This window comes from Schistocerca serialis, chromosome 8 (genome assembly GCF_023864345.2).
Source record: "Schistocerca serialis cubense isolate TAMUIC-IGC-003099 chromosome 8, iqSchSeri2.2, whole genome shotgun sequence".
NCBI lineage: Eukaryota > Metazoa > Arthropoda > Insecta > Orthoptera > Acrididae > Schistocerca > Schistocerca serialis.
Genome location: NC_064645.1, coordinates 534446587 through 534458856, shown reverse-complemented (window position 1 = coordinate 534458856; position 12270 = coordinate 534446587). Strand labels below are relative to the sequence as shown.

Here is a 12270-nt window from a genome sequence, read left to right as displayed (position 1 = left end):
CATTTGCTGTATATGATTTAGAGCATCATTCAAAGGCATGTCAAATGTTTCTTTAACCTATTTTATTTCTTACTTTTAGACTAATCATTTAATAAAACATTTCAGTTTTTTTCCAAAAAGCATGAGGTTTAATTTATTTAAATATCAGTTAGTATTCTGGTGTTAATTAAGAATATGTAGATTGAGAGAGCAGAGAAGTCTTAATTTATGCTGTGCTTTGATGGTTTTATCATTTCGTTTACATAGCAAGTGGCAACTGTTGGTGAAATATTTCGAGTTTCCCTCTTATCACTAAATTTTTCTTAATTACCTTAAAGCATTAAAAAGAAAAAAATACCTTACACTGTTTAGTTTGATACCAATTTGTCCATTTCCCACTCTCCTTTTGGCTGTGAAAATTGGGACAAAAATTATGTAATTTGTAGAGACCAATAAACAGGAGGACTTGGATTCCATTTGCTAAAGTAGGTGCTTTATTCAGGAGTAAATTCTCAATTAACCTTAAACAGAATCCAATGTACTCTGCCAGCACTAACTAGTGGAAATGAAACGTGAGTGTTAAATATTCAAAAGGTTCACAAATTGAAGATTGCACAGTGAAAAGATGCATTTTGTGCATAACAATGACATAAACATATTAATATATTAATAAGAGAAAAGACAGGAATGGGACATTATAATGTTATGACAGTGTGTATTGAGATGACTAAGGAGATTCGGTGTTGAAGTCCTTGTTATGAGGAAAGACAAAGAGGATGAACTAATGGAAGATGGATTTATGTCATAAACAAGCAAGCAGAACAGATTTGAATTGCTGTAGCCTGTAATTTATAGAGAAAACTGGAAGAGACGTTAATCTAGATAAAGTGGTAGGCCTAAGTGGATGGTCTTGGTGGTGGTTAATGCATATTGTGATACATATCCTCACTTGGGGACTTTTCTTAATGCTTACTCTTGTTGTGTTATTAGGGTTCAGATCCTAAATTTGGCAAGGTACATTTATTCACTATCTGATTCAAAGTACCAGGACATTTAGTGGGCATTAATATGGGCATCAGTCAATAACAAGTTGCAGGTTGCTTGACCATCTGAGGAGAAATATTTACTAGGTGAATTCCCTAATGTTTAGTAGACTCAAAAGTACTTTTTTTTTACTTTCTATTATTTGTCATTTAGAAATGGTGACCATTTTTCTTTCAGGTTGCAAGCAGTTTTTTTAATTACTCTGTACTGGGTTGCCCAAGGTGTTACAAATAAAAAGCATTTAATTTGCCACCATTGGTCTACAAATGAAAACCATAATCATCTAGCCGAATGTATTCCTTAATATATTCTTAGTAGCTCAAGGTGTCGGTTGCAAATTAAAAAAAAAAAAAGCCCCCTCGAGTTTTCAACAGCAGTTTTCCAGAGGAGGAGTACTTTCTCAGCCTTAATATTATTATTATTATTATTATTATTATTATTTTGCAATTACAATGTGTAGTATAGTTACCTTCTTTGAGTATCAATGGTGAGAAGCTTACACTTAAAAATGACTATTTTAAAATTTTTCATTTTTTGGCAAGCAATATCTTTGTTAGGGGACCAGATAAAAATCTAAAAATTATGTACTTAAAAGACTTCTATAATGTCAAACTTCAGTCTAAATTTCAGCTTTAAGATTCGATCGGAAATTATGAAAAAATACAAATATGAGTCAAAAATAAATCTTTAACATCTCCAGTATGTAAGCTGATGGAATAAAGTCTGTTAATTATATGATTTAAACATATCCATGTTTACTTGTTATTTTTTATAGAAAATGAGATAGCTTGTTCTCATCTTATTTCTTTTTACTACATTGTTCATTGAACATCTGAGAAATTTCGTCACTCAGTTTGGGCATTAGTTTGAAAGTTTGCCCAGTCACATTTGTAAATTCCAGGGGAGACAGCTTCAATACATTTTTAACTGGCATCCAAACTTGATACTTCTCAACTTTCTTAAATGAGGTCCTTGGTCCTGCTGGATGGTAAAATGTAACATGCACATCTTGGTATTAACAAGCAATATTATCAGCTTTGGCAATCCATCCTTGTTCATTGTAAACAGGAGCCAGAGTACCTTTATTTTGAAGTGTCAGTAGCACAAGTTTTCCATGTTGAAGTTCACTATCAGGGGACTGCACTTGAACACACTATTTGACAGATATAACACAATGAAAAGATAGTGCTTTTAGTCTTCTGACAAGTGTTGAATCTTTCCTTCAAGACACTGGTATGGAGTTCTTGTATTTCTTCACATTTTACAGAACCACAGGTAATTCCTTTTACATGTTCGTTACAGAATTGAAACGTTTCTGATTCCCATAGGACCACTGACAGTTTGCTTTGTTCAACCCCCGACACCATCACATGCATTTTTCCCATGGCATAATGCAAATAAGGGCCATTCTATATCAAGTTGAAAATCTTATTGGTGAAAGGAGATGTAAAAAGTATTTTTATTAATTCTTATATTGGGTTTCAGCACCATAAGAGAAGTAGATCAAGTTTGTTTATGGAGGGGTGTAGTTGTTTTATGTAGTTTATTAACTGCAGTTGAAAAGTGTGCACTGCTGTAGTGTTCAAAGTGGTCACTTATGGCACAAAAACTGTGACTACTCTTCAGTTTATCTTGAAGTTTACAGTAGTCTTCAACAACCAAGGAACAGTTTCCAGCGAAGTCAACATTAATTACGCATTCATCAATTGCTAAAGTTTGCTTTTTGTCTTCCATAAATTTACCTTGCACTTGGCAATAAAATGATGCATTTTCAGAGTTTCAAGGTTAGTTACCAACACTTCAAAAAACCTTTTCTATTGAGTTTGTGATTTTCACTATTTCCGTTCTGACTTGTCACCCATTGTTTGTGTTTTGGTATTGTCATTCATCAAGTAGTCTTCTTCAGATTCTTCAAACATGTCAAGTAAAGCCTGTATACCTGGACAATCTTGACATTTTCCCATGATCATACAATTGTAACTCAATGTTGCTTACTCAAACTTCCAAAAGGTCTTCATAGGCAACTGTAAGATTGGACCCACCTGTCATCAATTTCACATTCTTGTGTGACAAACCAATGTTATGGTTGCCAGACGCCTCTGCGACAATACCCCATTTTGGTCTCAATTCGCAAAATTTTGATCTTTCCATTTAAATTTCAGGATTTCCTTTATTGAATTCAGTGAGTAGTTCATTTAAGTTGCACAGTATTAACCTTTTTTTTGTGTTTGAACCTTAGTACCATTTTCTTTCACAGAAAAGTAGTCTCTTTTTGCCAGGCATCAAAAAACTGTTATTCTCATCTTCATAAAGCCAAATTACCTTTTCAGTCACGTTTTCTTCTATCAAATTACATGCATTTTTCTTTTGTAAATTTTACTAAATGCCCTGTTAATTTAACCAAATGTTCTGGCCCATCAAATTCATCACTAACTTTTGCTTGACTCCTCGAATTTGACAGTAAACTGATAATCTTAATTGTATCTCATTTGTTTGAAATACAGCATTTAGTTTGTAGCTTTTCTATCAAATCATCATATTCCAATGAAAATAATGAGTTTTTGGTAATATAATGTAAATGGTTAGATAAAAAATCTACTCACCAAACGGTGGCAGGGGAACACACACAAAATGATTTGACATTTGCAAGCTTTCAGAGCCAGTGGCTCCTTCTTCTGGCAGAAGATGGGAAGGAAGAAGGGTGAAAGAAAAGGACTGGAATTTTAGGGAAAGGGGTATAGTTAGGTCACCCAGAATTGTGGGTCAGGGGAGACTTACCGGATGGGATGAGAAGGAAAGACTGATTGTTGGGGACTGCACTGGACAAGATTTGAAAACGTCGTATTTGGTTGACGAATTTTTAGAACTTCCATTTTGTACAGTACAAATTAGCTTTTGAAATGAAACTTCCAAACTCTTTTTGAGTGTAGTTGTCAGTTTCTCAATTTTTCCAGGCACAGAAAATGGTCTTTTTTCTTCACTTAGTTTTCTAATTTTATTAGCATGCAATACAACTGAGATTTTGGAAACTGGAGTCTACTTTTTTTATTGTTTTCGATAAGTCATAAGTCTTTGCCTGAATTATCACTATCCATTTCTGTGTTAATTACAAATATCGTAGAATAGCCTGTTAGACGCAATGATTTTTGTGGTATTATATTGATAAAAGGCTTTTATTTTTAGAATAATGATCATATGTTATTTCTCTCAGACCTTTAGTTATAGGCATCTTACACTACTTAAAAGGGTCCAAGCAAGGCTGACCAAATGGTGATGAGATTTTTTAAAAGTATTTCATTACTTGGTATTTGCAGATTAACCTCTAAGTCAACTCTCGTGTAAAACAATAAGTTTTTTTTTCTTCGATCTAATTTTCATTTAAAGTAAGGTCTTTAGGAAACACTCTGTACCTACTGGTATGACAAACTTCATTAATAAGAACACTGAGACTCCATTTTTCAACTGCACATTTCAAGGCCTCATAGTTAACTGAGTGCCAGTGTACAGACAATGGGTGTAAGGGGCAAGACAACACACAGACTTTTACAGGCTTGCAGATGCTGTCTGCTAGCCTGCTGAAACTTTCAGCAGAAGATTGTGTCTACAAATAATCATTAGTTACCTTAAATTGATGTCTTGAAGTTATATAATGGATATACTTTATTCCATTAGCAGAGATATTGCCGATGTTAGAAATGTATTTTTGACTCATACTTGCATTTTTTTCAGTAACTTCCAATTGAATCTCAGAGCTGAAATTTATAATGAAGTTTAATATTATAAAGGTCTACTAAGTGTGTAATTTTTAGATTTTTATTTGGTCCTTTAACAAAGACATTGCTGATCAGAAAGTGAAAAATAAACATCTGTTCTTTAAAACAGTGTTATTCGAGTGCAGCCTTCTCATGATGGATACTATATAAAAATTAACTATACTGTATAGTGTAATAGCGCAGATAATATTAAGGCTGAGAAATTACTCCTGTTTACGAACACAACTGTTCAAATACTGAGGTTTTTAATTTGTGACCAGTAACTTCGAGCTATTAAAAATACATTAAGGAACACATTTAGCTACGTGGTGATGGCTTTAATTTTTAGGCCAGTGTGTGCTGAATTAAACACTTTTTATTTGAAATACTGAAGGCAACCCATTGCTGGATATTTTTTTAAAAAAATGCAGGTGCTGGCAAATGTGAAAAAATGCATGTGAAAGACAAATAACTGCTGTTTCAAAATGATGAACAGTAACTTTTTTTAAAGAAAGTATTGAGTTTATTACACATTATGGAACTCACACAACAAGTATAAATTTTTCTGAGATGTTCAAGCAACCAGCTAGTTTTTTTTTTTTTTTTTTTATTGGACCACTTTGTATGGAATCACCCATGGTGTGTGTCCACCCTTCACTTGTGTGGCAGTTTGAACTCTGCAGGGGACATTTTCAGTGAGATGTTCGAATGTCTATGGATGAAAGGCAGCCCAGCCAAAGGATTTTAAGTGAGGTTGACATTCTAACTAATCCCAAAGACGTTCCATTGGGTGCAGGTCAGGACTCCGGTCACGTCAGTCCATTTCAGGAATGTTACTGTCCACAAACCATAGTCCCACATATGCTGCCGTATGACAGGGTGCATTGTCATGCCGATACTACCAGTCATCTCCAAACAGTTACTCTACTGTACTCTGTACAAACTGCAGTAAAATGTGTTCATATCCTTTTGCATTTCTGAATAAGGGGATCATACTATAACTACTAGAAACTCCCCAATGCCATAACAGTACCTCCTCTGTACTAGGAAGCAATAATGCTGCGAATGGTACATTTCGGCTGTTGGACCAATTATGCCTCCTTGGGAGGTCTGGGTGAAAATCGGACACCTCTATGGACACCAGTCCTCTGTAAGTGTACTTGATATATCCTTGAAAGGTGCTGTTTTCATTGACCCAGATGCTGTAGCCAAAAATTTTGTTCTGCATTGTGCTCGAGCCTCTGCATTTGCAAACTGTCAACCTCCTTTTCATGTCCTTAAACCGTGGATTGAGCAATTGCAATTATGTTTCACTTCATGCCACCTGGAGCGATATAATGCTCCATTTAGTGAGTGGGAATTCTTTAGTGCTCTGCCTCTTTGCCCCTGATATAGCCCCAGGATTGAAACCCATGCCTGGCCATCCTGATTTAGGTTTTCTATGATTTCTCTAAATCGCTTGAGGCAAATGTCAGGATGGTTCTTTTGAAAGGGGATGGCAGATTTCCTTCCCTAATCCAATGTGATTGATGACATCGCTGTGTGGTCCTCTCCCTCAAACCAACTACCACCAGCCCCTGGACCGGAGTACATCCACAACCAAATGCTCAAACACGTATCAGCGGATTGTCAGCATCATCTCCTTACCATCTTCGGCGGTATGTGGAGTGTGTGTGGATTCCTATCTCAATGGCGGGAGAGAATGACACAGTAGTGAAACTGGGTAAGCATACCTTAGAGGTGGTCAGCTATTGCCCAGTTAATCTCACCAACGTTCTCTTTAAGTTGCTTGAACGCATGCTGAGCCAGTGGCTGTGTTGGCTCCTAGAGTCTTGGGGCCTTTTCACTCCATCCCAGGGCAGTTTTTGCGAAGGCCTTTCCACTGCTGATAATTTGGTTTGCCTGAAGTCTACAGTCTGGACAGCTTTTGACTGATGTCAACACCTTCTTGCTGTCTTCTACTTACAAACTGCTTATGACATCACATGAGAATACTGTATCCTTGCTATCTTACTTGAGTGGGGTCTTTGGGGCCCACTACTGATTCTTGTACAGAACTTCTTGTTGTATCTTACTTTCCGCATTTGTGTTGGTGCTTCCCACAGTACCCTCCACACCCAAGAGAATGGGGCCCTGCAGGGCTCTGTATTAAGTATCCCTCTTTTTAGTGGCCATCAATGGTCTAGCAGTAGCTGTGGGGTCTTCAGTGTCACCCTCGTTGTATGCTGATGATTTTTTGCTTTTACTGTTGCTGCTTTAATGTGGGTGTTGCTGAACACCAACTGCAGTGTGCCATTCGAAAGGCATAGTTGTGAGCCCTCACTCATGATTTCCAGTTTCCCACTGTCAGGACTCACCACATACATTTCTGTTGCTGTCGTACTGTTCATCCACAACCAGAATTTTACCTCGATGACCAATTACTCAATGTGGTTGACACTTTCCACTTTTTGGGACTGTTCTTAGATGCCCAGTAGATGTGGCTTCTCCATTTTCGCCAGCTTAAGCAAAGGTGCTGGCTAAACCTTAATATGCTTTGCTGCCTCAGCTGGGGTGCAGACCGCACTACTGTTCTGCACCTTTACAGAGCACTGATCCTTTCCCATTTTGATTTTGGGAGTCTGGCATATGGTTCTGCATTGTCATTGGTGTTGTGGTCACTGGACCCAATACACCACTATGGTGTCAGACTTGCAACAGGAGCCTTTCAGAGTAGCCTGTGAACAGCCTACTCATGGAGGCTGGGGTACCTCCAGTACAGATCAGGTGCCAACAACAGCTACTCAGTTACACTACATATATTCGCAGCTTCCCTAAGTATCCAAACTACCGTGCCCTTTTTCCTAGTAGAGAGGTCGACCTCCCACAATAGACCAAGAACTGGACTCAAAATTGCAGTTTGAGTACAGTGTCTCTCCCCTGAACTCTTAACTTCCCCCAATGCCACCTCTTTTAGGGAGCAATCATGTACGCCCTCATGGTGTATGTCCTGAACTGTCTTGATATATCCTTTGTACTGAAAGATTCAGTTGACCCCATTGATGTTTCACCATGTGTCCCTGGCTGTCCTCAGTGCATTTGCAGGTTTGGTAGTGGCATACACTGATGGCTCAAAGGTCGATGGATGAACCAATTTTGCATACACACATGCAAGGTACAGTGACCTATGCTCCTTGCTGGATGGATCCAGTGACTACACTGCTGAATTGATGGTCATCAAATGAGCCATTAGCCATGTTTGTTCTTGTACCAGCAAGATGATTCTGATCTGCAGCAGCTTCCTGAGCAGCCTTCAGGCTATAGATCAGTGCTACACTCCTCACCCATTAGTCACGTCTGTCCTGCATCTTTCTGACCACCAACAAGCTGGGCGGCCAGTCGTCTTTGTTTGGACCCTTGGACATGTTGGGGTATCAGGGAATAAACATGCTGACCATTTGGCAAAGTTGGCTAACAGAGTACTGAATTTGGAAATGGGGGACAGAACTTGACCTTCGGTCGACACTACGCCATTAGTTGTTGGATGTCTGGAAGTTGGAATGGTTTGCCCTGGACACCCCAAACAAACGACCACGTGCAAGTCTTCCCTTTGTGCTTGTCTCAGGGAATCCACTGTCCTCTATCAGATACGCATTGGCCACACTTGGCTGACCCACAGCTATATTCTCTGAAGTGAGGACCCATTTTACTGTCGATGTAGTAATTGCCTGACGGTGGCCCATATCCTAGTAGGCTGCCCAAATTTGACTGCTTTGTGGCGATATCTTCAACTTCCTGACACACTACCTCTGTTGCCAATGGACGGCGCCAAAGCAGCTGACCTAGTTTTACATTCCACCGGCGAAGGTGGTTTCTACTCATTTATGAGAGATAGGGTACTTTGACCTCATTGACCACATGAAGGTTTGGAGGGGTGACCCTGCCTGCGTTGACCCAAGGGTCCCAGGGTGGCCCTTGCTCAGCAGTTTGGTGTGACCCATGCCCTTTTTATTTTATTTGTTCTTTCATGTTTGCCATTTTTAATGTTTTATGTTCCCTAAACTTTTATCATCTTGTCTGTGTTGCTTGTGAGGTGGTGAGATGGTGCTGGTGGGATGCAGAGGGTGCATCTCCCACTGCATACCATGCTCTGGGGACCTCAAACTGCATTCTGGGCAGAGGGGCCAGTGATAACACAATACTCCCCACCTCCTTTTATACTGGCAGGTTCACCTGTTGTGACATCTAGTGGTCAGTCTTAGTACATAGGGGTGTCCAGATACACTATGTGGTCAAAAGAATCAGCGACCTCAGTAGTCATTAGATATCGTGAGAGAGCAGAATGGGGCACTCTGTGGAAATCGTGGACTTTGAATGTGCTCAGGTGATTGGGTGTCACTTGTCATACATCTGTACACTAGATTTCCACACTCCTAAACATTCCTAGGTCCACTGTTTCTGATGTGATAGTGAAATAGAAACGTGAAGGGACACGTACAGCACAAAAGCATGCAGACCGACCTCGTCTGTTGACTGACAGAGACTGCCGACAGTTGAAGAGGGTCATAATGTGTAATAGGCAGACATCTATCCAGACCATCACTCAGGAATTACAAACTGCATAAGGATCCACTGCAAGTACTAAGATAGTTAGGCAGGAGGTGAGCAAACTTGGATTTCATGGTCAAGTGGCTGCTCATAAGCCAAACATCATGCAAGTAAATGCCAAATGACGCCACACTTGGTGTTAGGAGTGTAGACATTGGACCATTTGGAAAAGCATTGTGTGGAGTGATTAATCACGGTACACAATGTGATGGTCCAATGGCAGGGTGTGGGTATGGCGAATTCCCGGTGAACGTTATCTTTTAGCGTGTGTAGTCCCAATAGTAAAATTTGGAGGCAGTGGTCTTATGGTGTGATAGTGTTTTTCATGGAGGGGGCTTGCACCCTGTGTTGCTTTGGGTGGCACTATCACAGTGCAGACCTACATTGATATCTTAAGCACTTTCTTGCTTCCCACTATAGAAGAGCAATTCGGGGATGGCGATTGCATCTTTCAACACGATCAAGCACTTGTTCATAATGGAGGGCCTGTGGTGTAGTTGTTACACCACAATAACATCCCTGTAATGGACTGGCTTGCACAGAGTCCTGACTTGAATCCTGTAGAACATCTTTCGGGTGTTTTGGAATGCTGACTTCATGACAGGCCTCATCGACCGACATTGATACCTGTCCTCAGTGCAGCACTCAGCGAAGAATGGGCTGGCATTCTGCAAGAATCCGTCTAGCACCTGACTGAATTTATTCCTGCGAGAGTGGAAGCTGTCATAAAGGCTAAGGATGGGCCACTACCATATTGAATTCCAGCATTAACGATGTAGGGTGCCACGAACTACTAAGTCATTTTCAGCCAGTTGTCGAGATACTTTTGATCACATAGTGTACGTTTGATCAGGTAGTGCAATGGAAACCATTTTCTGCAGTAAATGGTCATAAAGATGAATTCACCATGGGAAGTAAAATATAAAAAGAAAATTAATTGTGAAGAGAATGTTTTTAGTTATAGTTAATGAGTTGTTTGGCACAGTATCGGATATATGGTGAAGGAAATGATAAAGAAATGAGGAAAGGCGATCAGATTATTCATGGGTAATTCATGTGCAGCATGCGACACTTTAAAGAGCACATTGATGTAATTTGTTGAAGCAAGTTACCACACGTTTTACTGTGTGTGTGTGTGTGTGTGTGTGTGTGTGTGTGTGTGTGTGTGTGTTTTTTGGGGGGGAATGAACACACACTCATCTCTCTCTCTCTCTCTCTCTCTCTCTCTCTCTCTCTCTCTCTCTCTCTCTCTCCCCCGCCCCCTCCCTCCCCCCTCCCTCCCCCTCCCCCTCCCCCACCATCCCCCCTCCCCCCCTCTTTCCCCCACTGCATGTTTGACCTTACAGTTGTCATTTATGTAATGTTTGACGCACAAAATGCGTGTAGACTTAACAGTGTGTGAATTTGACATTTATGCTGTGGCCTTTTCTCGTTCTTTTGCAGGAATGTTGTTTCCACAGTGAATTTGTGTTGCGAGCTGGATCTCATGCAGATAAATTTTCGGACTCGAAATTCTGAATATAACCCGCAACGCTTCACAGGAATAGTTATGCGGATTCGTGAGCCTCATACAACAGCTCTAATTTTCCGCTCAGGAAAAATGGTTGTAACCGGTGCTAGAAATGAGGCTGATTCACGTCTTGCAGCACGTAAATTTGCAAGAATAATTGAAAAATTAGGCTTTAAAGTAAGTTGTAGTTTACTCATTGTTTTTATCATGTTAGCTATGGTTTTTTAAATAAAAATAGTGATAGAAAACTGTTGATTGTGTGTCAACAGACATACAAATGAACAAAAGAAGACAAGAATGCTTTCAGGGTAGGTTTTCTTCTTCTGTTTTTGTGTATACCTTATACCAGATAGCAAGGAAGAAGACAGTAGCACTGAAATGAAATGGTGGATGTAGAGACAAAATTTGTCACTGCAACTTGAAAATCTTATTCTGAGAACAATGTTGGAAATTAACATGAGAACAAAATTTTTAAATGACTGAGAACCAATCACTGTTTCAGGGACCCCTGTTCCAAGAAAAAATAGGAACATACTATTTAGGCACAGGGTATTGATGATGCTGGAGTGTTAACAGGCAAGTGGCGACTGTCATACAAAAGAAAGTGGTGCAGTGGTTGATGTAGAACTATCATGCAAGAGGGATGGCATTCAAATCCCCTGTCAGACATAGGTTATCCATGGTTTCCCTGATTGCACAAGACATTTGCCAGAATAGTTCCTTTGAATATGATACTGTTGATTTCCACCCCGGTGTATACTCAATCAGGCTTTGGTTCCATCACTGCTGACATCGTTGAAGGACTACAAGAACCTAAAATTTTTTTTTCCTTCTTTGACAGTAAGTTCCTCATTCTAGCACTAGATGGGTCAAATCAGGTCTGAGCTACCAGCCCATCATGCTGTGCCAGTGGCATCATTAGGTGTGGTATGGATGGGCACGTGGAAAGCACACTGCTGTTCTGGTCCCTGTCCAGTTTCTTGATGTCAAAACCGGGTCCACTGATTGGCCGTCAGCCATGCTGACCTCTCAGCTGCAGAGGAGGACTTCTCCAAGAAGTAGTAGGCAAATATGTATCACGTTAATATGAAGAAAGAGGTGGAGGTAGTTTTGTTTCCTTGTGTCAGAGAAGATGCAAACGGTTTAGGAAAGGAAAAAAATATAGTCTTTTTATTAATAACAATGTTTTATTCACTCCCACATTTAAATAAAAATAATGCAAGGACATACAGCTTTGAGTGGAATATACATAGATAGATAGATAGATAAAATTCCATGGTGAAATAGAGTAGGTAACACAGGAATGAAAGTAAATAAATACAAGCAGAAGAGTATTTGTTGCAAAGTAGGTTTATCAATCATTTTATACACTAACTTGTAAAGAAAGACTGCAGCAGA

General features: G+C 39.5%; 1 protein-coding gene across 2 annotated transcripts in view; it reads left to right on the top strand.

Moving 5' to 3' along the window:
* LOC126416033 (uncharacterized) overlaps positions 1 to 12270 on the top strand; it is a 72803-nt gene that overhangs the window by 29054 nt on the left and 31479 nt on the right. For both annotated transcript variants that reach the window (XM_050083486.1, XM_050083487.1), the window contains one exon: positions 10806 to 11049. In XM_050083486.1, the coding sequence (XP_049939443.1) occupies positions 10806 to 11049 (244 nt within the window). The remainder of the gene's footprint in view (positions 1 to 10805; positions 11050 to 12270) is intronic.